At 57.7% G+C, this 26,602-nt stretch overlaps 2 protein-coding genes and 1 long non-coding RNA gene across 3 annotated transcripts; all 3 read right to left on the bottom strand.

Moving 5' to 3' along the window:
• Nucleotides 1-1,916: 1,916 nt before the first annotated feature.
• Nucleotides 1,917-6,606, bottom strand: LOC139826558 (uncharacterized). The gene is made up of 11 exons (XM_071802691.1): nt 6,562-6,606; nt 6,139-6,307; nt 5,479-5,576; nt 4,890-5,039; nt 4,530-4,684; nt 4,051-4,195; nt 3,794-3,931; nt 3,416-3,592; nt 2,896-3,051; nt 2,618-2,719; nt 1,917-2,237 (listed from the first exon to the last, which is right to left on the bottom strand). Exons 1-11 carry the CDS (start codon nt 6,604-6,606, stop codon nt 1,917-1,919), a joined length of 1,656 nt encoding a protein of 551 aa, XP_071658792.1.
• A 745-nt stretch (nt 6,607-7,351) lies between these two features.
• Nucleotides 7,352-7,953, bottom strand: LOC139826482 (uncharacterized). The gene is made up of 3 exons (XR_011736573.1): nt 7,723-7,953; nt 7,501-7,580; nt 7,352-7,386 (listed from the first exon to the last, which is right to left on the bottom strand). It is a non-coding gene; the product is annotated as an uncharacterized lncRNA (long non-coding RNA).
• Nucleotides 7,954-16,958: 9,005 nt separating this feature from the next.
• LOC139826557 (maestro heat-like repeat-containing protein family member 7) lies at nt 16,959-22,382 on the bottom strand. Its single transcript, XM_071802690.1, has 15 exons — nt 22,274-22,382; nt 21,795-21,874; nt 21,469-21,747; nt 21,247-21,326; nt 21,012-21,132; nt 20,801-20,890; nt 20,308-20,412; nt 19,885-20,053; nt 19,225-19,322; nt 18,636-18,785; nt 18,276-18,430; nt 17,797-17,941; nt 17,540-17,677; nt 17,162-17,338; nt 16,959-17,063 (listed from the first exon to the last, which is right to left on the bottom strand). The coding sequence occupies exons 1-15, from the start codon at nt 22,380-22,382 to the stop codon at nt 16,959-16,961; spliced, it is 2,001 nt and encodes a 666-aa protein (XP_071658791.1).
• Between the last annotated feature and the right edge of the window lie 4,220 nt (nt 22,383-26,602).

The raw sequence follows: 26,602 nt of genomic DNA, 5'->3' as shown, positions 1-26,602 counted from the left end.
ACATGGGAGAGCTGCTCCCATAAACTACAAGCCAATCAAGAGTGTGAATCATGACATCACATCTTTCAAAGATGTGATAGCCATTCCTCACCAGTATGGTCTTGGTGCTGGTGTTTTTGGTTGTGATGATGTTGTCATTCCTTTTCTAATTTACTGTCTGCTCTTCTGTCCAGACCACGTGGCTTTGTGAATGAGGAGCCCTGCTCTCTGTGGCTTTTAATGAAATACATGACCTTCTAAGCTTCTTCCTGCAAAACCTTTTGGAGCACCAGGGACAGATCCTGTGATAGGAGGAGGGGAAAAGAATCCATCATGGCAACACAGGCAGGGAGCAGCAGCGCTTGGTCTTCCAGAGCTGTTCTCTTTCCGCTCCCACACTCTCCTTCTCATCCGTTGTGCTGGTGCAAGGCCTAAGTGCTCTGGCAGGTTGGTCACTGTCCTGCTGCGTGGCAGTCCTGTGACCGCAGGCAGGGACATACAGTGGACACTTCAGTGACAGAGCTGGCCTCAGAACAGCCTTCCATGAAGAAAGGTGATCTCCTGAGGATAATGCCGGAAGGTTTAGGTCTTCTTCCAAGGTTTCTCTCCAGCACATGCCAAGAACGTGACCAGCAGGTCAAAACACCAGTACGCACCAGTACAGAGCTAAACACTGCGAGTGTGAAGCATGAGGGCACGCAGCAGTGTCCTCTCACAGCCCGGCCTCCTGCCAGACACCTGACGGACCAGCCGAGCAGGGTCTGGGCTGTGCCCGTGAGCACTGGACACTCTGCGGAAGCTGCCCCAGGACAATCATCCTGGGCTGGCCCCGCACAACCACCGTTTCCAGCCCCGGCCTCTCAGCGCAGCTTGGAGAGGCCCTTTGTCCCTCCGAGGAAGGATGGTGAATGAGCATGAGCATGAGCACGAGCAGGCCATGTTTGCATGGCACAGATGAGATGCAAGCCTGCACATCATGTACGGGAGGTGGGATGAGCCGAACCCGAGAGACCACAAATGTCATCAGCTGTTCCTTGGGGTTCCCTGAAGGCCTGTGGGACAGACGGTGTCTCGAGGTCACTTCACGTTAGGGGGAAACCACCTGAACGCAGTACTGGGTTGTGCTTCCTTGGACTGCGGTCCCCGTGTTCATTCCTCGTGACGTGGGACATCGGAGATGAGTGCGGGCAGGGTGACACACTGCAGGGCTGGGAGTGGCAACAGCAGGTGAGAGAGACACTGTGACTCCTGCCTCTGTGTGTAAAAGGGGCAGACTCTGTCTCTGAGCATCCCTGGGTGCATAAGGAGTCCGTGAGGCCAGCTCAGACGTGGACACCTGAGAGAAGCCTGCTATTTCCAGGTGTGCCTCGAGGAACAAACCCCGTGGGCCCAGTGAGCTTCATCTCTGCTGCCTTGGACAGGCTCATTGCCAGTGCTTCTGTCTGCTCCATCACCCTTGCCTGTGATTCTGGGTTGTGCTCTCAAAAGTGCCAGTGCACTCAGAGGCGTTCTGGGGTCCGCGGAAAAGGCAGATGTCAAACCCAGCTTCACGAAGGGCTCTTTATTAAAATCCGGCCACTCTCCTGAGAAGAGCTGCTCCTCCGCACGCCTCAGCATCAGCGGCAGCACAGGGCTCGCAGGGTCCATCGCGGCCTTGGCTGCTCCCTCGGAGAGCTCAGGATGATGATGACAGTCTGCACTACCAGGGAGCGGATGGAGGGCTCGCTGTCTTCTGCCAAGGTCTGAAGGGCTGCAAGGGAAAGAAGCAGAGTTGAGATGACCTCCCACGTCTGCAGAGACCCCCAGGCATTCCCTCTCGACCATGCTCCCTACTCACCGCTGCAGATCTCCGCCAGCTTCCTCTGGCTTGGATTCGTCAGGTGTCGTGCAGCGAGCCCTGGGCACAGAGTTCCGTCAGCCCCTGCTCCCTCCCCTCATCAGGGCTGGCCCCAGGGAAGAGCAGGGGCCAAGCTGGTGGGACTGAGCAAGGCGGGAACCATGGCCACCTGCATGGGCAGGACTGGGAGAGGGAAGCCAACGCCCTGCACGGGGCAGCTGGGGCTCTGGCAGCCACAGGGCTGCTCCTTGCTGCCAGGGCAGCGGCGAGGACTGGGGCCAGGCTGCCAAGAGAGGGACCCATGGGGCTGTGACCCACCGATGAACCTCACGGCCGCCTCTCGCAAGCTGGCCTGAGCATCCTTCAGGTACGACAGGCTCTGAATCAAGAATTCTTGAGCTCTGCTGCTGTCCTGCTTCAGCTGGAGAGAGCACAAGGGGATGGGCACATCACTGTCCATTCCCAGTTGGCTGGACCAGTCCCTGCTCCCAGACCCAGCCATTCCCCTTCCCGCCCCGGCCATTCCCATGTCCCAGCCAGGAGCCCTGTGGGGCTGAGGCTGAAAGAGAGACACAGGTCAAGGTGCCCAGGGTTGCTGAGAGCTCTCCCTCCCGCTGGGTATGGGGAGGGCAGCGGGGCAGAGAGAAGAGCCCTTGGGGGCTCTGCTCTTGAGGACAGGGCACAAGGGTGCAGGTCCAGGCTGCAGCAGGGCAGGCGAGGCACATGTGCAGAGCCTACAGCCCAGACGTGTAGGGTGGCCCTCGTCCCGCCTGGGCCCTGAGCCTTGGGGGTTGTCCTCACCAAGCTCTCTCCAATCTGCCATGTCTGCTGTGTCCGCACTAGGTGCTTGAGCGGTTTCCACTTGAGGAGCTCTGCGGCAGCAAGAAGGGCTTCCCCAGCAGCCTGCGGAACAGAGGAAGCTGGGAGATGGCACCACGGTCTGGAGCGGGAGACCTTGTGTCTCCCTCCTCTGGACTTTGGTCCTGGGCTGATTCTGCCCTTAGGGAGCTGGGACATGCCCTGGCCCAAACGTCCAGGGCTCTCTTCCCCGCATCAGTGCTGAGCTTTGAAACCTGTACCTTGGCCACGCTCTGCGTTTGGTCACTCATCCGGAAGAAGAGAGGGAGCAGGCCGAGTCGCACCACGTTCTTCATCTCCCTCTTGTCGTTCCCCACCGCCATCTTCATCAGGTCTCTGAAGAGGCTGATGGAGCTCTCTCTCAGCTGGCTCAGCTCCTGGGAGGGAGAAGCACAGTAGAGCTGGAGCACCAGCAGCTCTCTGCCCATGGTGAGCAGAAGCCCCAGCATGGCTGATGTGAGGGGAGATGCTCCAGGGCGGCATTCTGCACGCTGGAGATGTGGGCCAGATCTGCTGTCCTGGGTCCGTGAAAGGCCACTCAAGAGACTTGTTCTGGGAGTGCCTGTTCCTCCAAGTGCCCTCCCAGCCACCCAGCATCCCCCACCAGCTTCGGCAGCCATGGTGGGAAGAGCTCCGGGAGCAGATCTTGGGGAGGAGCTGTGCTGGGCTGCAGAACACGGAAGCCATCCCACAAGAGCCCAGGGCCCACCCGTGGGGCTCAGGCTTCCACATCAGCCTTACGTCATCCAAGAGGGGCAGGAGGAATTCTGCCATCTGCACAGCGACGTGGCTGGCCTCCTTCCTCTCCAGCTGAGCCATGACGGTTCTGAAGACCAGCAGAGCCTTCGTGGTGGTAGCCTTATAGCCAAACAGCAGAACCCTCATGAGGTCTGGCAGGATGATCTTCATTTTTCTTGCCTGTGTGAATAAAAGAGTTTCCCTTTTGGGACCAGGTCCACGCCTGGAAAGCGCCCCAGGCAGCCAGCAGGCCCCACCATGGAAGGGAGGGCCATTGGAGCAGTCACCCCGTTGCCTGACTGCCAGCCAAGGCCAAGCCCTCACCCCCTGCCCCGACCCTCGGCTGCCAACACGGTTCCCCTTGGCGACACCCTTACTCACCATCTCGACTGTCTCTGACAGTGTCATGATGCCCCTGAGCACCAGGGAGAGCATGGCTGGCCTTTCTTCCTTCAGGAACCTGAAGTCTAAGTAGGTTGCAGCAAACGTCCTGTCTCCCAGATCTCTGCTGGCCAGCATCTGAAAGCAGGGCGGCAGTGAGCGACCGGCAGAGCTGCTGGGGCTCCTGGCAGCGTGCAGCTCCTGGTTCCCAGCGCAGCCCAGGCACAGGGCAGCGGGGGCTTTTTCCGGTAACTCACAGCCAAGCGAACGAGGCAGTAGTCCTCCAGGTGTGTGCAGAAGAGCCTGCTCTTCAGGTCCCAGAGCTGGCTGAGCAGCTCCCTCAAAATGCTCCGCACAGTCTGGGGCACGGAGAACATCACCTCCCACAGCGCCAGGGCAGTGCTGCAAGCCAGAGCGCTCTGTCAGCAGGGCAGCCTTGGCCACAGCAGCGTGGCCGCGCTCAGCCCTGCAGGATGGTTGGGATGCCCTGGGCAGCAGCAGAGGGCTGAGCTGGTGCTCCCTGTGGGCTGGGCAGGAGCGCGGGGTGTGCTCAGGCTTGCTTGTTCAGCTTTGCCTGCTGTGGGCCTGGCTGACCCCCTGGGCTGGAACGCATGGTGGGATGGAGGGTCCTGCTCCTCGCGTGTGTCCTGCAGGATTCCTTGGCTCTGGCAGCCAGAGCGTCTCCAGGCCCCTCTCCCCACAGGGAACAAGCCCTCGTGGCGTGTGGGGACAGTACCTGTCTCCTCCTGGAGCGACCTGCAGCAGTGTTGTCACCACCTCCTGAGGGCATTTGTCAGCCATGGGGACCATTAGGGACTCCACGCTCTGCCGGGCTGGGACTGTCTTGATGCATCCCAGGGTTTTGTGGATGCAGCTCGTGATCTTTGGCACCTGGAGGGGACACAGGTGAGGATGGCGCAGCCACTGGAGTGCGGCCATTTCCTCAGCTGCCCTTGCCATCCCTCTGTGCCGCCTTGAGGTGGCTTCAGGTGCCCGAGACACCGGGGTTTGGGAGGAAGAGAGGGATGGAGGGAGGAACAAGGTCTGACAGGGCTGAAGGGCGGGGCAATCCAGCAACAGGCTGTAGGCCACTTACATCCACCAGCCACAAGTCCGGGTTTCCCTTGGCCATGTCCAGCACACTTCTGGCCGCCTCCTTGTCAAAGGTGCTGGAGTCGGTCGTTGCCTCGATGAACACCCGGACAAGGTCTGACCTCTCAGAAGGCTGGAGGTACTCCGCAAAGGACTAAGGGAGGAAGGGAGGCAGCGCAGCCATGTCACACTGAGGGCCCTGAAGCTGCTGCTTAGCTGGGCAGTGCCAGCAGCCCTGCAGAGGCACCCGGCAGTGCTGGCGGCAGTGCCCGCAGCAACGCTGGCAGCAGGGGCAGCAGTGACTGCTGGGGAGGATGAGAAGAGAGGGCCCAGGGTGAGGGAGGAGGGTTGGGGTCATGGGCACAAGGTGTGGACCCTGCTGCCAGCCAGGGCTTGCTGGTGGCCGGGAGGACGGGGGCTGCTGCTGGGACACTGGAGCGCAGCCCTCGCATCGTCCCTGCTCAGGGACAGCAGGAAGCCTCTCAGCAGGGACAGGGAGGCCACGCCAGCCCGCTGATTGTGGACGCCTTCGCTCTCACCATTCCCCTGCTGATGCCACGGCCAAGAGTGCCAGCAAGGGGGGAGCTCGTTACCTCGATAATGTGAGTGGCGCTGGGCGAAGTGCGCAAGGAGGTGGTCTCGGCTTCCAAGTCCCCTTGGAGCTGTGTATTCTCCTCTGTCAGTGTCGCCCCTAAAGAGCAGGGCAAACACAGAAGAGTCGACAAGATGCAGCAGCTTCCCCAATACTGGAAAAAGCTTTGATCTTGGAATGGCCGAGGAGGGAGGTTATGACCCGCCATCAGGGGAGGAGGTGGTGGAGAACGGTGCCACGGAAAGGCTGACCCGCCTCCAGTGTACGTGTGCGAGTGGTTCTGGCCCTGGAAACTCCAAGGTCCTAGAGCTCTGCATGCAGCCCCACAGTTCAGTCCCCGATGCCTGGAATAATGGTGACGTGGGGGACAGCTCGCCTGGCCGGAGTGCCGCGGGGCAGGGATACAGGCTAGCTGGGAGAGACGGGAAGATGCGGCGTGGGGCTGCCTCCCATGCTCCTGTGGAGCAGCTGAGCTACATGGCACCATCAACAGCCTGGGAGAGAGCGTGGGGGTTAGGAGCAGAGGAAGGGCAGTGCTGGTGACAAGGTGGTGCCTCCAGCAAGCAGCACAACTGTCTGTGGCAACCCGTCAGGAAGACGAGCAGAGCTACTGGGTGATGTTGGTGTGCAGGGGAACCCGTCCCACCACAGCTTCTCTTACAGCGTTGCTGATACTTGAATTGGAAGAGGAGACAAAGAGCGTCCAAAGCCAAGCGGCTGGTCTCTTCTTCCTTGAATGAGAGGAGTAGCAGGAGATGTCCCAGCAGCTGTCCAATGATTGGCATTTGCATCCCTGCACAGGAGGCGTGTCTGTCCTCATTGGGATCGGCCTGGGCGAGGGATGAGGAAGAGCAGAGGGCTTGAGGGCACCTGGGGCCAAAGCCCTGAACCCATGTGTGTGCCCAGGGCTGGATCCAGGTGGGTCAGAGGTTTGCATGGCCCTGCGGAACCCGTCTTGCCGAACAGCCCCATGCGGGGAAAGCTGCCAGGCCTGTGCTCCCTCCAGGCTCCTTGGGCAGCCCCAGCCGAAACAGGACTGGGGCAGAGCTGGCTCCTGGCAGAGCGGGGTGTGCCTGGTCGTTACCTTTAGTGAGGAGTAGCTGGCCAGCAGGAAGCTGAGCACCCTCATCCTGCCCACGGCCCTCTCCCGCACAGATGCCCTCTCCGAGGTGGTGAAGGTCAAGAGCATCTGGGGAGAGAGAAGCTGCTGGTGAGCCCTGGGAGCAGCCACCACTCCAGTGCTCAAGTCCTGGGCGGGACTCGCTCAGTCCGTTAAGGCTTCCTCTGATCTGGAGCAAAGCCTCTAGTGGTTTCGTGCCCTGGGGTCCACGGCAGGCTTGGGACAAATGCCCCCGGCCAGCCCTCTAGCCAGGCAGGAAGGCAGATGCCACCCTGTGTGGTCACTGTGCTATGGAAGAGCCTGGTGGGCAGCCCCTGGTTCCCCCAGGGAGGTGGGCACCACCCTGCAGTGCGCTCTCTGCATGGCACGGGGTGGGACTGTCCACTCAGCAGTGGGCACCCTGTCCCCCAGGGTGAAGAACAGCCCTTGTCAAGCCCACTCTTTGCACATGCCAGACCTGGAAGATACTCTGCATCGTCTCGATGACTCCGGAGGTGGGAGAGTTGAGCACCACTGCAACTAGCATGGTGTCCATGCCTTTCATGGTCTGCAAGGGAGACAACGAGTTGTGGCCGTGTTTCCCGCTGTCCCCCTCACCCCCGGGACACTGAGCTGAACTCCCAGCACCAAGGCAGGACTCGTGGGCTGCTTTGTCACCCAGCACTTACTGTGAAGTACAGGAAAGGTTTCAGGTCCTGCATTTCTTCTTTTGGAGGAAGCAGGAAGATGCTGGAGAAGCACGTCCGGAGGAGGCCTATCTCTTTCCCCTCCAGCACCGCCTCCACGAAGCTGCAAAGAGAGAGAGGCCGGTTGGACACTGGTGCGGGGAGCAGTGCCCGGAGGCCTCGTGCAGGTGGACACGGGGCTGTGGGGCAGGAGTCCCCGGGAGGGATGGGCAGGTACCTCATCTCGGCCATGGCAAACATGGCGCTCCGCCGCACCGCTGTGTGCAGCTGGTCCCTGGGCTCTTCTTCCAGCAGCACCTGCAGTGCACAGCCAGGATTGGAGCTGGCAGCTTGCCAGCACCCAGTGCCATCAGCCCCTTGCCCCGCCCAACGCTGTCCTTACAAGCGCTGGTGCTGGGGGCCTTGTCCCCTTCCCCGGAGCCAGCGCCTATCCCCTCACCTTGATATTCTCTGCCAGTTTGTATCTCTGGCAGAACAGATCTAGGCCCTGGGACAAACCGTTGTACGTTGCGGCTCTGAAGAGCATAGCCACGCTTTTAAGGAACTTCAGCTTCCGTTCCTCGTCCTGGCAGCCGGGGGACAGAGAGACAAACAGGGAGCATGAGATGGGGACACACGGCCAGTGGCACTGCAGCGCTGGGGGTGCAGCGCCGGATGGAGACCTGGCAGAAGCAGCTCTGCCCAGCCAGCGCCCTCCAGCAGCCCTGCAGCAGAGCCCCTGTCAGCAGACACCAGCTCAGCCGCCTTCCAAATGGCCACAGTTACCTTTTCCGGGCTGCTGACAAAGGCCGTGATGACATCCACATGTTCTGGTTCCAGGTGGTACACTGGTAACCAGCTGGCATCTAAGAAAGGAGGAGAGCAGGGAGGGCTACAGGGAGGGTGCGCAGGCAGGAAAGAGCAGAGGAAGGAGCTCTGCCCCCCATCCAGCCCTGTGCCGTTTGCCCTGGCACAGTCTTCCCCTGCGTGTCAGTGCTGGAGGGTGCCCGGCAGATGGGCTGCGATGCTGGAGCCAGGCAGGATGCGGGAAGCCCCCAGTGCAGCGGGTGAAGAACTCGCTTCAGCCCGCAGAGGATGAGCTGGGGCTGGCTCCCAGCTCGGAGCAGCCCTGCCATTCAGGCAGCATCACGCCCACCACCCGTGGGACGCCCCTGCCAGCGCGCAGGGAAACGTGATCCTGGCGTTGAACAGGGAGCTCTCACTGGCCCCCCGCTCTTTCCAGAAAATCAGGGCCCCTCACTCACCCATCTCCAGTTGCTGGGCCAGGCATAGCACATGGGACTCCACTGGAGAGCTGCTCTCCTGAGGAGCCCTGTCCTCCTTCAGGGCCATCCTGAGAAGTTTCTCCGCCATCTTTCGGGTTGGAGGAAAGAGGCTGGGCTGGTGAAGGGGGAAGCTTTGGCGCAACGCCACGAGTCTGCCGGGGGCAGTGGGGAAGGACGGGGGTTGTGCTCGAGGAGTCCTCGCCACGAGTCTGCCGGGGGCAGCGGGGAAGGACGTGGGTTGCGCTCGAGGAGTCCTCGCCACGAGTCTGCTGGGGGCAGAGGGGAGTCTGCCGGGGGCAGCTAGAATTGGGATACGGTTGGATTCGATGACCTCAGGGGTCGCTTCCAACCAAAAGAAGTCTCCGATTCTCCAGTTCTCTGAAAGAGGTGGGCTGCGCTCGGGGGCCAGTCGCCGTCTCCGTGCTCGCACACCCTCTCCTGTCACCGTCCTGCCGGACAGTGTGGGCTGGGGCCCGCAGCTGCGCTGAGCACATGCGGTGCAGTGGGCGTCACCAAGTGAGGTCACAACGGGCCCCACTGTGACCCTGCACTTGGGCAGGGAGGGGCAGGGTGTCCCGTTGGCAGGCACAGGCCAGCTTAGCCCTGGGCACCTGGGTGTCCTTGGGGTGCCTCCAGGCCCCCCTTTGCCCTCATTTCTCCTCGGGACCTCCCTGTTGCCCTCCGCTGTGTCCCAGAGCCTGGTGTTCAGCTGGCTGGCTGCTCAGAACAGCAGCGAAGCTGCTCCTTTGGTGGCTCTGTAGAGATTTCTAGGGATTTCTGAGGGTGGGTAGCACAGAGGATGGACTTTGTTTAAGGTGTCTGCTGTCTCACCGCTTACAGAAGCTCTCAGTGGCTTGAGGATAAACTAACCATGTAACCACATGACAAAGCGTTGGAGCTGGCCGAGCACGAAAGGAGAAATCCAGGTGGTGAGGGGGTGAAAAAGGTGGAAAGGCTGAGGTACTAGATGCCGCCTTTGCCTCAGTCTTTAATACTCAGAACAGCTGTGCTCCAGGTACCCAGATCTTGAGTAACATCACTCGCCGCTTACAAGAGAACTGTATCATCAGGCCTAGTCAATATGGGTTTATGAAAGGTTTGACCAACCTGATGTCGCTCTACAAGAAGATGACCCAAGTAGTAGCTGAGGGAAAGGCTGTGGATGTTGTGTACTTAGACTTCAGTAAGGCCTTTGACACCATAACGCACAGCATTCTCCTGGAGAAGCTGCAGCTCATGGGCTGGGTGGGTAGACTCTGCGATGGATAAAGAATTGGCTGGAGGGCTGGGCCCAAAGAGTTGTGGTGAACGGAGCCAAATCCAGTTGGTGGCCGGTCAGGAGGGGCTGTTCCCCAGGGCTCAGTACTTGGGCCGGTTCTGTTTAATCTCTTTATCAATGATCTGGATGAGGGGATTGAGTGCACCCTCAGTAAGTCTGCAGATGACACCAAGTTGGGTGGGAGTGTTGATCTGCGGGAGGGTTGGATGGCTATACAGAGGGATCTGGACCAGCTGGATGGTTGGGCTGAGGCCAACCATGTGAGGTTTAACAGGGCCAAGTGCCGGGCCCTGCACTTGGGTCACAACAACCCCATGAACGCTCCAGGCTCAGGGGAGAGTGGCTGGAAAGGAAGAGGACCTGGCTGTGTTGGTGACAGTGGCTGAACATGAGCCAGCGTGTGCCCAGGTGGCCAAAAAGGCCACCAGCATCCTGGCTTGTATCAGGAATAGTGTGGCCAGCAGGACTAGAGAAGTGATTGTGTCACTGTACCAGGCGCTGGTGAGGCCCCACCTTGAATCCTGTGTTCAGTTTTGGGCCTCTCCTCATCAGAAGGACACTGAGGGAGTAGAGAGTGCAGAGGAGGCGACGAAGCTGGTGAGGGGCTGGAGCACAAGTGTGATGGGAGCGGCTGAGGGAGCTGGGGCTGTTCAGCCTGGAGAACAGGAGGCTCAGGGGAGACCTTATTGCTGTTTGCAACTGCCTGAAAGGAGGTTGTAGCAGGAAGGGTGTTGGTCTCTTCTCCCAAGTGATAGCAAGTGATAGGACAAGAGGAAATGGATCATCGAGTCCAACTCCTGTCCCTGCACAGGACAACCCCAAAATTCACACCATCTCTCAAAGGAAGTAATGTGAAGAAAAAAAAAAAATAATAATGCTTCCTAAAAAGGGAATCTAGTCTACTCTGAAAAATAAATACAATTATTTCAATCAAATAATGTCTACGAGGAGTCCTTCTTGAAAAACATTCGCCAGCTACTCAGATACAGACACATTTTTGCGTCTACAAAAACAAAACGAAACAAAACAATACAAAAGAAAACAAAACAAAACCAGAACCCCCACACACGCACAAAAAACCAAAACAAACAAACAAACAAACAAACAAAAACCAAAACAAAAAACCAAACCCACCAATAAACTAAAAAACCCCTGCTGCCCTGTCTCCATCCAGAAGTAGATATCTAAGTGGTTCAGATGAAGGGTAGTCTGGCAAAAGCCACCCTTTGCCTGCCCAGGCGCATGGACACTCTCATGTGCCTCTCATGGCAGAAGCTGGATCCCCTTCTCGGGACAGACACCTTCCAGGAAGGACACAGCCACAGAGGCGACTCATCAGGTCTGTACAGCACTTTGCTCGGCACCAGTTTTTATGTATTTGGTGCTTTCCTGTGACTACTCTTGCTGCACAGATGGTCATAAAAAGACAAGCACTCAGGGAGAGGGTTGGGGCGTGTCAGGGAGAAGTAATGGGATGGCTGATGGCTTTAGTGAATCCTTCCATTTACTGAATGTCTGAGCCCAGAAATGGAAAGCAGTTGATGTCCGCAAGTAGAGGAGGAATAAGAGGAAGATTTTCTTGGGAATACGGAAGGAAGAAAGGCCTCTCTTGGGCTAATCATAGATGGCAGTGATATTTTCATTTTGTGGGCATGGCTGTACCTGGGAGATGCAAAATGGCTGCTGCTGGAGGCGGCTGTGCTCAGTCATGCCCAATGAGGTGACCCTGCTCTGCTCCTCTCTTACACTCCCCACGCTGGGATGGATCTCAGGAAACATCCGTGAGCCTGGAGGAAGCATGAACCTCCTGGAGTGTTGGCCCGTTACTGGAAGACAAGAGTGAAAGGTCAGTGAGAGACATGGGAGTGCAGGAAGAGAGTGGTCTATGCGTAGCAGTAAGTGTGTTAGAGGCAAGAAGAACACCTGAGGAGCATGGGCTGGTCATGCTAATGTGGAATAGATTGTCTTCTCTTTTTTATTTTGGGGTGTGCATTTCAGTGCTGGGGCACGGATCCAAATTGAGGATTCAAACAAGTTTGGCACTGGGACAGCTTAGGTGATTGAGGACCACTGCCAGGCCTATGAAAGAAGCTGGATGGGCTTTGGGGACCTCACAGGCATTGCCAAATCCTCAGAAAACCACAGCACTTGGCACCGAACCCAATCGCAAACACAAATACCCTCGCAGCGACCACAGGCAGAGCCTTGAGAAACATTTGAGAGAAAAGGTCTCCTTTGCCAGGCCCTGGGGGTCAGAGCTCGGCCATTCTGATGATAAACACACATGAAGGGCTGACATGGCATCAGAACCACCTGCACATCACCTTTACCACCTGTGACCAGTGTCTGCAGGCTTTTGCTTCACCAGCCTCCAGCGACACGGACTGGTTGTTTCCTCCAGAGCTGTGTCAGTGATCCCCGCTTTGTGGGATCCCAAGCACCTTCAGAAATTTGAGTTCGCTTCTGCCTTTTACTTTGCTGGAGGTTTGTTCATTGTTTCAGGATCTGCAGTTTGGGAACGTGGCAGCAGACGGCTCATTAACATCCAACACGCCCTTACAAGCCAAGGCTCTCTGCAGCATTTTCCTAAAGGCTTCAAGCCTGGTGTGAATTGTACTGGTAGTAAATTCGACGAATCCAGACGCCGGCATAAGCTCTTTGATCGAACGGGCGGGCCGGGCGAGAGTAAGGAGTCTAATTCAATGTGAATTTACCATCCGTACTCTTTAATGAACTCTTAAACAACACTGAATATCAATGTCCCCGAGACCACGTTTTTCCAAGCCTTATATACTCTATACCAAAAGGCCATGCGGCAAGTGCAGGCTACAATTGGTTACACTCACAGTCACTCATCCCCCCCCACTATGGTGATTGGCTGCAGGGCACTGTTCACAGACTGTTCATGCGCAGCGGCAACGCCCCTCCTGCAGCCTGGGTCGAGGGCAGAGCAGCTTCTGTTTACTTTCCTTTTGTCTCTGGTGTCTCAGGGAAATCCTTCCGTGTAGCACAGCCGCATCAAGCCCTGGCTTGTTCACAGCACACAGCCAGTAACTCTCCCCAGTGAATGATTAGAGAGATTTCAGGAAGAGCCAAACAGAGAGCATTTCAGTAATAAATAGCAATAAAGCAGCATTTCTTCTGTTTCCTTCCTCCCTCTCCCTTCTGCCCCTTTCCAGAAGAGGTGATATCAGCAGCCTTCAATTCTTATGGATCTGGAGCATCCCCTGATGCAGACACAATATGTCAGAAAAGGGGGTGCTTGAAGCCCCAGCTGAGTGAGGAGACAGTCCAGGACACCTCAAGAGCAATCACACTCCTCCGAACCAAGAGGTGGGTGTTCCTGGCAATCTCAGGTGCCACAGCACAGCGATACTTGTGTTCAGGGAGCCGGTCAAATGACCCATCTCCTATTCTGTAAAGGTGTCTGATTTTGATCAGGTAACCCCTGAACTGAGCCCCATCCACTCCTAGGTGGTCTCCAGACTCCTGCCTTCAGGAACAGTGTCCCAGGAGACCTTTGTGCTGAAGATGGAGGCAAAGGAGCCATAAAGTACCTCAGTCCTGTCTGCTTCTAATCTTAGAAAGCGCAGCAGCAGGCCCTCGTTCACCCTGTCTATTCTTTTACTGTAAGGAAACAACGTCAGCTCATCTTGCTGCCCTCACCCTCCCCTGTACATATGAAATCCAGATTAGCTTTGGCATCATCCTTGCATCTTTTTTTGGTTTTAGAAGTTTCTTTCTTCAATTAGCCAATTTACAGTATCAATGTCAGCTCAGCTGGATATTTACTCAGGACCTCAGGGATTGTTTTTTAAAAAACACCCAACAAACTCTGCACTTCATTATCAGCCTTGCACCAGACTGACAAATAAACAAATCTTCCCCATGCAACAAAGCTTGCTTAATAGTAAGGAATGAGAAGATTATTTTGTGCTATTTTCAATTGATACAGAGACACAAGAGAGAACAAGGAAAGCCCAATGGTTATCGTGGCTGCGAAGGCCAACATTTACATCCCTGTCCTTCAGTCAGAGCTCAAATTGGCTGGGAAAGAATGCCTTTTAAAAATACTGTTATTGCAAAGCAGCAGAGCGTACTCTTAGTTCATAGGTTAACAAGTAGTTAATAAATGAAATCTCATTAAATTTCATCGGAAGCTCACTTTTTATTATAGTAAAGGAGGCTGAAGTTTCACCTGGATAATTGGGTGAAGGGGAACAATCCCAGCACATCAGCACTGACAGGGAGCAGCAGCGCTTGGTCTTCCAGAGCTGTTCTCTTTCCGCTCCCACACTCTCCTTCTCATCCCTTGTGTTGGTGCAAGGCCTAAGTGCTCTGGCAGGTTGGTCACTGTCCTGCTGCGTGGCAGTGCTGTGACCGCAGGCAGGGACATACAGTGGACACTTCAGTGACAGAGCTGGCCTCAGAACAGCCTTCCATGAAGAAAGGTGATCTCCTGAGGATAATGCCGGAAGGTTTAGGTCTTCTTCCAAGGTTTCTCTCCAGCACACGCCAAGAACGTGACCAGCAGGTCAAAACACCAGTACGCACCAGTACAGAGCTAAACACCGCGAGTGTGAAGCATGAGGGCACGCAGCAGTGTCCTCTCACAGCCCGGCCTCCTGCCAGACACCTGACGGACCAGCCGAGCAGGGTCTGGGCTGTGCCCGTGAGCACTGGACACTCTGCGGAAGCTGCCCCAGGACAATCATCCTGGGCTGGCCCCGCACAACCACCGTTTCCAGCCCCGGCCTCTCAGCGCAGCTTGGAGAGGCCCTTTGTCCCTCCGAGGAAGGATGGTGAATGAGCATGAGCATGAGCACGAGCAGGCCATGTTTGCATGGCACAGATGAGATGCAAGCCTGCACATCATGTACGGGAGGTGGGATGAGCCGAACCCGAGAGACCACAAATGTCATCAGCTGTTCCTTGGGGTTCCCTGAAGGCCTGTGGGACAGACGGTGTCTCGAGGTCACTTCACGTTAGGGGGAAACCACCTGAACGCAGTACTGGGTTGTGCTTCCTTGGACTGCGGTCCCCGTGTTCATTCCTCGTGACGTGGGACATCGGAGATGAGTGCGGGCAGGGTGACACACTGCAGGGCTGGGAGTGGCAACAGCAGGTGAGAGAGACACTGTGACTCCTGCCTCTGTGTGTAAAAGGGGCAGACTCTGTCTCTGAGCATCCCTGGGTGCATAAGGAGTCCGTGAGGCCAGCTCAGACGTGGACACCTGAGAGAAGCCTGCTATTTCCAGGTGTGACTCGAGGAACAAACCCCGTGGGCCCAGTGAGCTTCATCTCCGCTGCCTTGGACAGGCTCATTGCCAGTGCTTCTGTCTGCTCCATCACCCTTGCCTGTGATTCTGGGTTGTGCTCTCAAAAGTGCCAGTGCACTCAGAGGCGTTCTGGGGTCCGCGGAAAAGGCAGATGTCAAACCCAGCTTCACGAAGGGCTCTTTATTAAAATCCAGCCACTCTCCTGAGAAGAGCTGCTCCTCCGCACGCCTCAGCATCAGCGGCAGCACAGGGCTCGCAGGGTCCATCGCGGCCTTGGCTGCTCCCTCGGAGAGCTCAGGATGATGATGACAGTCTGCGCTACCAGGGAGCGGATGGAGGGCTCGCTGTCTTCTGCCAAGGTCTGAAGGGCTGCAAGGGAAAGAAGCAGAGTTGAGATGACCTCCCACGTCTGCAGAGGCCCCCAGGCATTCCCTCTCGACCATGCTCCCTACTCACCGCTGCAGATCTCCGCCAGCTTCCTCTGGCTTGGATTCGTCAGGTGCCGTGCAGCGAGCCCTGGGCACAGAGTTCCGTCAGCCCCTGCTCCCTCCCCTCATCAGGGCTGGCCCCAGGGAAGAGCAGGGGCCAAGCTGGTGGGACTGAGCTAGGCGGGAACCATGGCCGCCTGCATGGGCAGGACTGGGAGAGGGAAGCCAACGCCCTGCACGGGGCAGCTGGGGCTCTGGCAGCCACAGGGCTGCTCCTTGCTGCCAGGGCAGCGGCGAGGACTGGGGCCAGGCTGCCAAGAGAGGGACCCATGGGGCTGTGACCCACCGATGAACCTCACGGCCGCCTCTCGCAAGCTGGCCTGAGCATCCTTCAGGTACGACAGGCTCTGAATCAAGAATTCTTGAGCTCTGCTGCTGTCCTGCTTCAGCTGGAGAGAGCACAAGGGGATGGGCACGTCACTGTCCATTCCCAGTTGGCTGGACCAGTCCCTGCTCCCAGACCCAGCCATTCCCCTTCCCGCCCCGGCCATTCCCGTGTCCCAGCCAGGAGCCCTGTGGGGCTGAGGCTGAAAGAGAGACACAGGTCAAGGTGCCCAGGGTTGCTGAGAGCTCTCCCTCCCGCTGGGTATGGGGAGGGCAGCGGGGCAGAGAGAAGAGCCCTTGGGGGCTCTGCTCTTGAGGACAGGGCACAAGGGTGCAGGTCCAGGCTGCAGCAGGGCAGGCGAGGCACATGTGCAGAGCCTACAGCCCAGACGTGTAGGGTGGCCCTCGTCCCGCCTGGGCCCTGAGCCTTGGGGTTTGTCCTCACCAGGCTCTCTCCAATCTGCCATGTCTGCTGTGTCCGCACTAGGTGCTTGAGCGGTTTCCACTTGAGGAGCTCTGCGGCAGCAAGAAGGGCTTCCCCAGCAGCCTGCGGAACAGAGGAAACTGGGAGATGGCACCACAGTCTGGAGCGGGAGACCTTGTGTCTCCCTCCTCTGGACTTTGGTCCTGGGCTGATTCTGCCCTTAGGGAGCTGGGACATGCCCTGGCCCAAACGTCCAGGGCTCTCTTCCCCGCATCAGTGCTGAGCTTTGAAACCTGTACCTTGGCCACGCTCTGCGTTTGGTCACTCATCCGGAAGAAGAGAGGGAGCAGGCCGAGTCGCACCACGTTCTTCATCTCCCTCTTGTCGTTCCCCACCGCCATCTTCATCAGGTCTCTGAAGAGGCTGATGGAGCTCTCTCTCAGCTGGCTCAGCTCCTGGGAGGGAGAAGCACAGTAGAGCTGGAGCACCAGCAGCTCTCTGCCCATGGTGAGCAGAAGCCCCAGCATGGCTGATGTGAGGGGAGATGCTCCAGGGCGGCATTCTGCACGCTGGAGATGTGGGCCAGATCTGCTGTCCTGGGTCCGTGAAAGGCCACTCAAGAGACTTGTTCTGGGAGTGCCTGTTCCTCCAAGTGCCCTCCCAGCCACCCAGCATCCCCCACCAGCTTCGGCAGCCATGGTGGGAAGAGCTGCGGGAGCAGCTGTCGGGGAGGAGCTGTGCTGGGCTGCAGAACACGGAAGCCATCCCACAAGAGCCCAGGGCCCACCCGTGGGGCTCGGGCTTCCACATCAGCCTTACATCATCCAAGAGGGGCAGGAGGAATTCTGCCATCTGCACAGCGACGTGGCTGGCCTCCTTCCTCTCCAGCTGAGCCATGACGGTTCTGAAGACCAGCAGAGCCTTCGTGGTGGCAGCCTTATAGCCAAACAGCAGAACCCTCATGAGGTCTGGCAGGATGATCTTCATTTTTCTTGCCTGTGTGAAGAAAAGTGTTTCCCTTTTGGGACCAGGTCCATGCCTGGAAAGCGCCCCAGGCAGCCAGCAGGCCCCACCATGGAAGGGAGGGCCTTTGGAGCAGTCACCCTGTTGCCTGACTGCCAGCCAAGGCCAAGCCCTCACCCCCTGCCCCGACCCTCGGCTGCCAACACGGTTCCCCTTGGCGACGCCCTTACTCACCATCTCGACTGTCTCTGACAGTGTCATGATGCCCCTGAGCACCAGGGAGAGCATGGCTGGCCTTTCTTCCTTCAGGAACCTGAAGTCTAGGTAGGTTGCAGCAAACGTCCTGTCTCCCAGATCTCTGCTGGCCAGCATCTGAAGGCAGGGCGGCAGTGAGCGACCGGCAGAGCTGCTGGGGCTCCTGGCAGCGTGCAGCTCCTGGTTCCCAGCGCAGCCCAGGCACAGGGCAGCGGGGGCTTTTTCCGGTAACTCACAGCCAAGCGAACGAGGCAGTAGTCCTCCAGGTGTGTGCAGAAGAGCCTGCTCTTCAGGTCCCAGAGCTGGCTGAGCAGCTCCCTCAAAATGCTCCGCACAGTCTGGGGCACGGAGAACATCACCTCCCACAGCGCCAGGGCAGTGCTGCAAGCCAGAGCGCTCTGTCAGCAGGGCAGCCTTGGCCACAGCAGCGTGGCCGCGCTCAGCCCTGCAGGATGGTTGGGATGCCCTGGGCAGCAGCAGAGGGCTGAGCTGGTGCTCCCTGTGGGCTGGGCAGGAGCGCGGGGTGTGCTCAGGCTTGCTTGTTCAGCTTTGCCTGCTGTGGGCCTGGCTGACCCCCTGGGCTGGAACGCATGGTGGGATGGAGGGTCCTGCTCCTCGCGTGTGTCCTGCAGGATTCCTTGGCTCTGGCAGCCAGAGCGTCTCCAGGCCCCTCTCCCCACAGGGAACAAGCCCTCGTGGCGTGTGGGGACAGTACCTGTCTCCTCCTGGAGCGACCTGCAGCAGTGTTGTCACCACCTCCTGAGGGCATTTGTCAGCCATGGGGACCATTAGGGACTCCACGCTCTGCCGGGCTGGGACTGTCTTGATGCATCCCAGGGTTTTGTGGATGCAGCTCGTGATCTTTGGCACCTGGAGGGGACACAGGTGAGGATGGCGCAGCCACTGGAGTGCGGCCATTTCCTCAGCTGCCCTTGCCATCCCTCTGTGCCGCCTTGAGGTGGCTTCAGGTGCCCGAGACACCGGGGTTTGGGCGGAAGAGAGGGATGGAGGGAGGAACAAGGTCTGACAGGGCTGAAGGGCGGGGCAATCCAGCAACAGGCTGTAGGCCACTTACATCCACCAGCCACAAGTCCGGGTTTCCCTTGGCCATGTCCAGCACACTTCTGGCCGCCTCCTTGTCAAAGGTGCTGGAGTCGGTCGTTGCCTCGATGAACACCCGGACAAGGTCTGACCTCTCAGAAGGCTGGAGGTACTCCGCAAAGGACTAAGGGAGGAAGGGAGGCAGCGCAGCCATGTCACACCGAGGGCCCTGAAGCTGCTGCTTAGCTGGGCAGTGCCAGCAGCCCTGCAGAGGCACCCGGCAGTGCTGGCGGCAGTGCCCGCAGCAACGCTGGCAGCAGGGGCAGCAGTGACTGCTGGGGAGGATGAGAAGAGAGGGCCCAGGGTGAGGGAGGAGGGTTGGGGTCATGGGCACAAGGTGTGGACCCTGCTGCCAGCCAGGGCTTGCTGGTGGCCGGGAGGACGGGGGCTGCTGCTGGGACACTGGAGCGCAGCCCTCGCATCGTCCCTGCTCAGGGACAGCAGGAAGCCTCTCAGCAGGGACAGGGAGGCCACGCCAGCCCGCTGATTGTGGACGCCTTCGCTCTCACCATTCCCCTGCTGATGCCACGGCCAAGAGTGCCAGCAAGGGGGGAGCTCGTTACCTCGATAATGTGAGTGGCGCTGGGCGAAGTGCGCAAGGAGGTGGTCTCGGCTTCCAAGTCCCCTTGGAGCTGTGTATTCTCCTCTGTCAGTGTCGCCCCTAAAGAGCAGGGCAAACACAGAAGAGTCGACAAGATGCAGCAGCTTCCCCAATACTGGAAAAAGCTTTGATCTTGGAATGGCCGAGGAGGGAGGTTATGACCCGCCATCAGGGGAGGAGGTGGTGGAGAACGGTGCCACGGAAAGGCTGACCCGCCTCCAGTGTACGTGTGCGAGTGGTTCTGGCCCTGGAAACTCCAAGGTCCTAGAGCTCTGCATGCAGCCCCACAGTTCAGTCCCCGATGCCTGGAATAATGGTGACGTGGGGGACAGCTCGCCTGGCCGGAGTGCCGCGGGGCAGGGATACAGGCTAGCTGGGAGAGACGGGAAGATGCGGCGTGGGGCTGCCTCCCATGCTCCTGTGGAGCAGCTGAGCTACATGGCACCATCAACAGCCTGGGAGAGAGCGTGGGGGTCAGGAGCAGAGGAAGGGCAGTGCTGGTGACAAGGTGGTGCCTCCGGCAAGCAGCACAACTGTCTGTGGCAACCCGTCAGGAAGACGAGCAGAGCTACTGGGTGATGTTGGTGTGCAGGGGAACCCGTCCCACCACAGCTTCTCTTACAGCGTTGCTGATACTTGAATTGGAAGAGGAGACAAAGAGCGTCCAAAGCCAAGCGGCTGGTCTCTTCTTCCTTGAATGAGAGGAGTAGCAGGAGATGTCCCAGCAGCTGTCCAATGATTGGCATTTGCATCCCTGCACAGGAGGCGTGTCTCTCCTCATTGGGATCGGCCTGGACGAGGGATGAGGAAGAGCAGAGGGCTTGAGGGCACCTGGGGCCAAAGCCCTGAACCCATGTGTGTGCCCAGGGCTGGATCCAGGTGGGTCAGAGGTTTGCATGGCCCTGCGGAACCCGTCTTGCCGAACAGCCCCATGCGGGGAAAGCTGCCAGGCCTGTGCTCCCTCCAGGCTCCTTGGGCAGCCCCAGCCGAAACAGGACTGGGGCAGAGCTGGCTCCTGGCAGAGCGGGGTGTGCCTGGTCGTTACCTTTAGTGAGGAGTAGTTGGCCAGCAGGAAGCTGAGCACCCTCATCCTGCCCACGGCCCTCTCCCGCACAGATGCCCTCTCCGAGGTGGTGAAGGTCAAGAGCATCTGGGGAGAGAGAAGCTGCTGGTGAGCCCTGGGAGCAGCCACCACTCCAGTGCTCAAGTCCTGGGCGGGACTCGCCCAGTCCATTAAAGCTTCCTCTGATCTGGAGCAAAGCCTCTAGTGGTTTCGTGCCCTGGGGTCCACGGCAGGCTTGGGACAAATGCCCCCGGCCAGCCCTCTAGCCAGGCAGGAAGGCAGATGCCACCCTGTGTGGCCACTGTGCTGTGGAAGAGCCTGGTGGGCAGCCCCTGGTTCCCCCAGGGAGGTGGGCACCACCCTGCAGTGCGCTCTCTGCATGGCACGGGGTGGGACTGTCCACTCAGCAGTGGGCACCCTGTCCCCCAGGGTGAAGAACAGCCCTTGTCAAGCCCACTCTTTGCACATGCCAGACCTGGAAGATACTCTGCATCGTCTCGATGACTCCGGAGGTGGGAGAGTTGAGCACCACTGCAACTAGCATGGTGTCCATGCCTTTCATGGTCTGCAAGGGAGACAACGAGTTGTGGCCGTGTTTCCCGCTGTCCCCCTCACCCCCGGGACACTGAGCTGAACTCCCAGCACCAAGGCAGGACTCGTGGGCTGCTTTGTCACCCAGCACTTACTGTGAAGTACAGGAAAGGTTTCAGGTCCTGCATTTCTTCTTTTGGAGGAAGCAGGAAGATGCTGGAGAAGCACGTGCGGAGGAGGCCTATCTCTTTCCCCTCCAGCACCGCCTCCACGAAGCTGCAAAGAGAGAGAGGCCGGTTGGACACTGGTGCGGGGAGCAGTGCCCGGAGGCCTCGTGCAGGTGGACACGGGGCTCTGGGGCAGGAGTCCCCGGGAGGGATGGGCAGGTACCTCATCTCGGCCATGGCAAACATGGCGCTCCGCCGCACCGCTGTGTGCAGCTGGTCCCTGGGCTCTTCTTCCAGCAGCACCTGCAGTGCACAGCCAGGATTGGAGCTGGCAGCTTGCCAGCACCCAGTGCCATCAGCCCCTTGCCCCGCCCAACGCTGTCCTTACAAGCGCTGGTGCTGGGGGCCTTGTCCCCTTCCCCGGAGCCAGCGCCTATCCCCTCACCTTGATATTCTCTGCCAGTTTGTATCTCTGGCAGAACAGATCTAGGCCCTGGGACAAACCGTTGTACGTTGCGGCTCTGAAGAGCATAGCCACGCTTTTAAGGAACTTCAGCTTCCGTTCCTCGTCCTGGCAGCCGGGGGACAGAGAGACAAACAGGGAGCATGAGATGGGGACACACGGCCAGTGGCACTGCAGCGCTGGGGGTGCAGCGCCGGATGGAGACCTGGCAGAAGCAGCTCTGCCCAGCCAGCGCCCTCCAGCAGCCCTGCAGCAGAGCCCCTGTCAGCAGACACCAGCTCAGCCGCCTTCCAAATGGCCACAGTTACCTTTTCCGGGCTGCTGACAAAGGCCGTGATGACATCCACATGTTCTGGTTCCAGGTGGTACACTGGTAACCAGCTGGCATCTAAGAAAGGAGGAGAGCAGGGAGGGCTACAGGGAGGGTGCGCAGGCAGGAAAGAGCAGAGGAAGGAGCTCTGCCCCCCATCCAGCCCTGTGCCGTTTGCCCTGGCACAGTCTTCCCCTGCGTGTCAGTGCTGGAGGGTGCCCGGCAGATGGGCTGCGATGCTGGAGCCAGGCAGGATGCGGGAAGCCCCCAGTGCAGCGGGTGAAGAACTCGCTTCAGCCCGCAGAGGATGAGCTGGGGCTGGCTCCCAGCTCGGAGCAGCCCTGCCATTCAGGCAGCATCACGCCCACCACCCGTGGGACGCCCCTGCCAGCGCGCAGGGAAACGTGATCCTGGCGTTGAACAGGGAGCTCTCACTGGCCCCCCGCTCTTTCCAGAAAATCAGGGCCCCTCACTCACCCATCTCCAGTTGCTGGGCCAGGCATAGCACATGGGACTCCACTGGAGAGCTGCTCTCCTGAGGAGCCCTGTCCTCCTTCAGGGCCATCCTGAGAAGTTTCTCCGCCATCTTTCGGGTTGGAGGAAAGAGGCTGGGCTGGTGAAGGGGGAAGCTTTGGCGCAACGCCACGAGTCTGCCGGGGGCAGTGGGGAAGGACGGGGGTTGTGCTCGAGGAGTCCTCGCCACGAGTCTGCCGGGGGCAGAGGGGAGTCTGCCGGGGGCAGCTAGAATTGGGATATGGTTGGATTCGATGACCTCAGGGGTCGCTTCCAACCAAAAGAAGTCTCCGATTCTCCAGTTCTCTGAAAGAGGTGGGCTGCGCTCGGGGGCCAGTCGCCGTCTCCGTGCTCGCACACCCTCTCCTGTCACCGTCCTGCTGGACAGTGTGGGCTGGGGCCCGCAGCTGCGCTGAGCACATGCGGTGCAGTGGGCGTCACCAAGTGAGGTCACAACGGGCCCCACTGTGACCCTGCACTTGGGCAGGGAGGGGCAGGGTGTCCCATTGGCAGGCACAGGCCAGCTTAGCCCTGCGCACCTGGGTGTCCTTGGGGTGCCTCCAGGCCCCCCTTTGCCCTCATTTCTCCTCGGGACCTCCCTGTTGCCCTCCGCTGTGTCCCAGAGCCTGGTGTTCCGCTGGCTGGCTGCTCAGAACAGCAGCGAAGCTGCTCCTTTGGTGGCTCTGTAGAGATTTCTAGGGATTTCTGAGGGTGGGTAGCACAGAGGATGGACTTTGTTTAAGGTGTCTGCTGTCTCACCGCTTACAGAAGCTCTCAGTGGCTTGAGGATAAACTAACCATGTAACCACGTGACAAAGCGTTGGAGCTGGCCGAGCACGAAAGGAGAAATCCAGGTGGTGAGGGGGTGAAAAAGGTGGAAAGGCTGAGGTACTAGATGCCGCCTTTGCCTCAGTCTTTAATACTCAGAACAGTTGTGCTCCAGGTACCCAGATCTTGAGTAACATCACTCGTCGCTTACAAGAGAACTGTATCATCAGGCCTAGTCAATATGGGTTTATGAAAGGTTTGACCAACCTGATGTCACTCTACAAGAAGATGACCCAAGTAGTAGCTGAGGGAAAGGCTGTGGATGTTGTGTACTTAGACTTCAGTAAGGCCTTTGACACCATAACGCACAGCATTCTCCTGGAGAAGCTGCAGCTCATGGGCTGGGTGGGTAGACTCTGCGATGGATAAAGAATTGGCTGGAGGGCTGGGCCCAAAGAGTTGTGGTGAACGGAGCCAAATCCAGTTGGTGGCCGGTCAGGAGGGGTTGTTCCCCAGGGCTCAGTACTGGGGCCGGTTCTGTTTAATCTCTTTATCAATGATCTGGATGAGGGGATTGAGTGCACCCTCAGTAGGTCTGCAGATGACACCAAGTTGGGTGGGAGTGTTGATCTGCGGGAGGGTTGGATGGCTATACAGAGGGATCTGGACCAGCTGGATGGTTGGGCTGAGGCCAACCGTGTGAGGTTTAACAAGGCCAAGTGCCGGGCCCTGCACTTGGGTCACAACAACCCCATGAACGCTCCAGGCTCAGGGGAGAGTGGCTGGAAATGAAGAGGACCTGGGTGTGTTGGTGACGGTGGCAGAACATGAGCCTGCGTGTGCCCGGGTGGCCAAAAAGGCCACCAGCATCCTGGCTTGTATCAGGAATAGTGTGGCCAGCAGGACTAGAGAAGTGATTGTGTCACTGTACCAGGCACTGGTGAGGCCCCACCTTGAATCCTGTGTTCAGTTTTGGGCCTCTCCTCATCAGAAGGACACTGAGGGAGTAGAGAGTGCAGAGGAGGCGACGAAGCTGGTGAGGGGCTGGAGCACAAGTGTGATGGGAGCGGCTGAGGGAGCTGGGGCTGTTCAGCCTGGAGAACAGGAGGCTCAGGGGAGACCTTATTGCTGTTTGCAACTGCCTGAAAGGAGGTTGTAGCAGGAAGGGTGTCGGTCTCTTCTCCCAAGTGATAGCAAGTGATAGGACAAGAGGAAATGGATCATCGAGTCCAACTCCTGTCCCTGCACAGGACAACCCCAAAATTCACACCATCTCTCAAAGGAAGTAATGTGAAGACAAAAAAAAAATAATAATGCTTCCTAAAAAGGGAATCTAGTCTACTCTGAAAAATAAATACAATTATTTCAATCAAATAATGTCTATGAGGAGTCCTTCTTGAAAAACATTCGCCAGCTACTCAGATACAGACACATTTTTGCGTCTACAAAAACAAAATGAAACAAAACAATACAAAAGAAAACAAAACAAAACCAGAACCCCCACACATGCACAAAAAACCAAAACAAACAAACAAACAAACAAACAAAAACCAAAACAAAAAACCAAACCCACCAATAAACTAAAAAACCCCTGCTGCCCTGTCTCCATCCAGAAGTAGATATCTAAGTGGTTCAGATGAAGGGTAGTCTGGCAAAAGCCACCCTTTTCCTGCCCAGGCGCATGGACACTCTCATGCGCCTCTCCTGGCAGAAGCTGGATCCCCTTCTCGGGACAGACACCTTCCAGGAAGGACACAGCCACAGAGGCGACTCATCAGGTCTGTACAGCACTTTGCTCGGCACCAGTTTTTATGTATTTGGTGCTTTCCTGTGACTACTCTTGCTGCACAGATGGTCATAAAAAGAGAAGCACTCAGGGAGAGGGTTGGGGCGTGTCAGGGAGAAGTAATGGGATGGCTGATGGCTTTAGTGAATCCTTCCATTTAGTGAATGTCTGAGCCCAGAAATGGAAAGCAGTTGATGTCCGCAAGTAGAGGAGGAATAAGAGGAAGATTTTCTTGGGAATACGGAAGGAAGAAAGGCCTCTCTTGGGCTAATCATAGATGGCAGTGATATTTTCATTTTGTGGGCATGGCTGTACCTGGGAGATGCAAAATGGCTGCTGCTGGAGGCGGCTGTGCTCAGTCATGCCCAATGAAGTGACCCTGCTCTGCTCCTCTCTTACACTCCCCACGCTGGGATGGATCTCAGGAAACATCCGTGAGCCTGGAGGAAGCATGAACCTCCTGGAGTGTTGGCCCGTTACTGGAAGACAAGAGTGAAAGGTCAGTGAGAGACATGGGAGTGCAGGAAGAGAGTGGTCTATGCGTAGCAGTAAGTGTGTTAGAGGCAAGAAGAACACCTGAGGAGCATGGGCTGGTCATGCTAATGTGGAATAGATTGTCTTCTCTTTTTTATTTTGGGGTGTGCATTTCAGTGCTGGGGCACGGATCCAAATTGAGGATTCAAACAAGTTTGGCACTGGGACAGCTTAGGTGATTGAGGACCACTGCCAGGCCTATGAAAGAAGCTGGATGGGCTTTGGGGACCTCACAGGCATTGCCAAATCCTCAGAAAACCACAGCACTTGGCACCGAACCCAATCGCAAACACAAATACCCACGCAGCGACCACAGGCAGAGCCTTGAGAAACATTTGAGAGAAAAGGTCTCCTTTGCCAGGCCCTGGGGGTCAGAGCTCGGCCATTCTGATGATAAACACACATGAAGGGCTGACATGGCATCAGAACCACCTCCACATCACCTTTACCACCTGTGACCAGTGTCTGCAGGCTTTTGCTTCACCAGCCTCCAGGGACACGGACTGGTTGTTTCCTCCAGAGCTGTGTCAGTGATCCCCGCTTTGTGGGATCCCAAGCACCTTCAGAAATTTGAGTTCGCTTCTGCCTTTTACTTTGCTGGAGGTTTGTTCATTGTTTCAGGATCTGCAGTTTGGGAACGTGGCAGCAGACGGCTCATTAACATCCAACACGCCCTTACAAGCCAAGGCTCTCTGCAGCATTTTCCTAAAGGCTTCAAGCCTGGTGTGAATTGTACTGGTAGTAAATTCGACGAATCCAGACGCCGGCATAAGCTCTTTGATCGAACGGGCGTGCCGGGCGAGAGTAAGGAGTCTAATTCAATGTGAATTTACCATCCGTACTCTTTAATGAACTCTTAAACAACACTGAATACCAATGTCCCCGAGACCACGTTTTTCCAAGCCTTATATACTCTATACCAAAAGGCCATGCGGCAAGTGCAGGCTACAATTGGTTACACTCACAGTCACTCATCCCCCCCCACTATGGTGATTGGCTGCAGGGCACTGTTCACAGACTGTTCATGCGCAGCGGCAACGCCCCTCCTGCAGCCTGGGTCGAGGGCAGAGCAGCTTCTGTTTACTTTCCTTTTGTCTCTGGTGTCTCAGGGAAATCCTTCCGTGTAGCACAGCCGCATCAAGCCCTGGCTTGTTCACAGCACACAGCCAGTAACTCTCCCCAGTGAATGATTAGAGAGATTTCAG

Source organism: Patagioenas fasciata, chromosome Z (genome assembly GCF_037038585.1).
Source record: "Patagioenas fasciata isolate bPatFas1 chromosome Z, bPatFas1.hap1, whole genome shotgun sequence".
Taxonomy (NCBI): Eukaryota; Metazoa; Chordata; class Aves; order Columbiformes; family Columbidae; genus Patagioenas; species Patagioenas fasciata.
The sequence above is the reverse complement of the archived record's forward strand: the minus strand, read 5'-3'. Positions and strand labels throughout refer to the sequence as shown.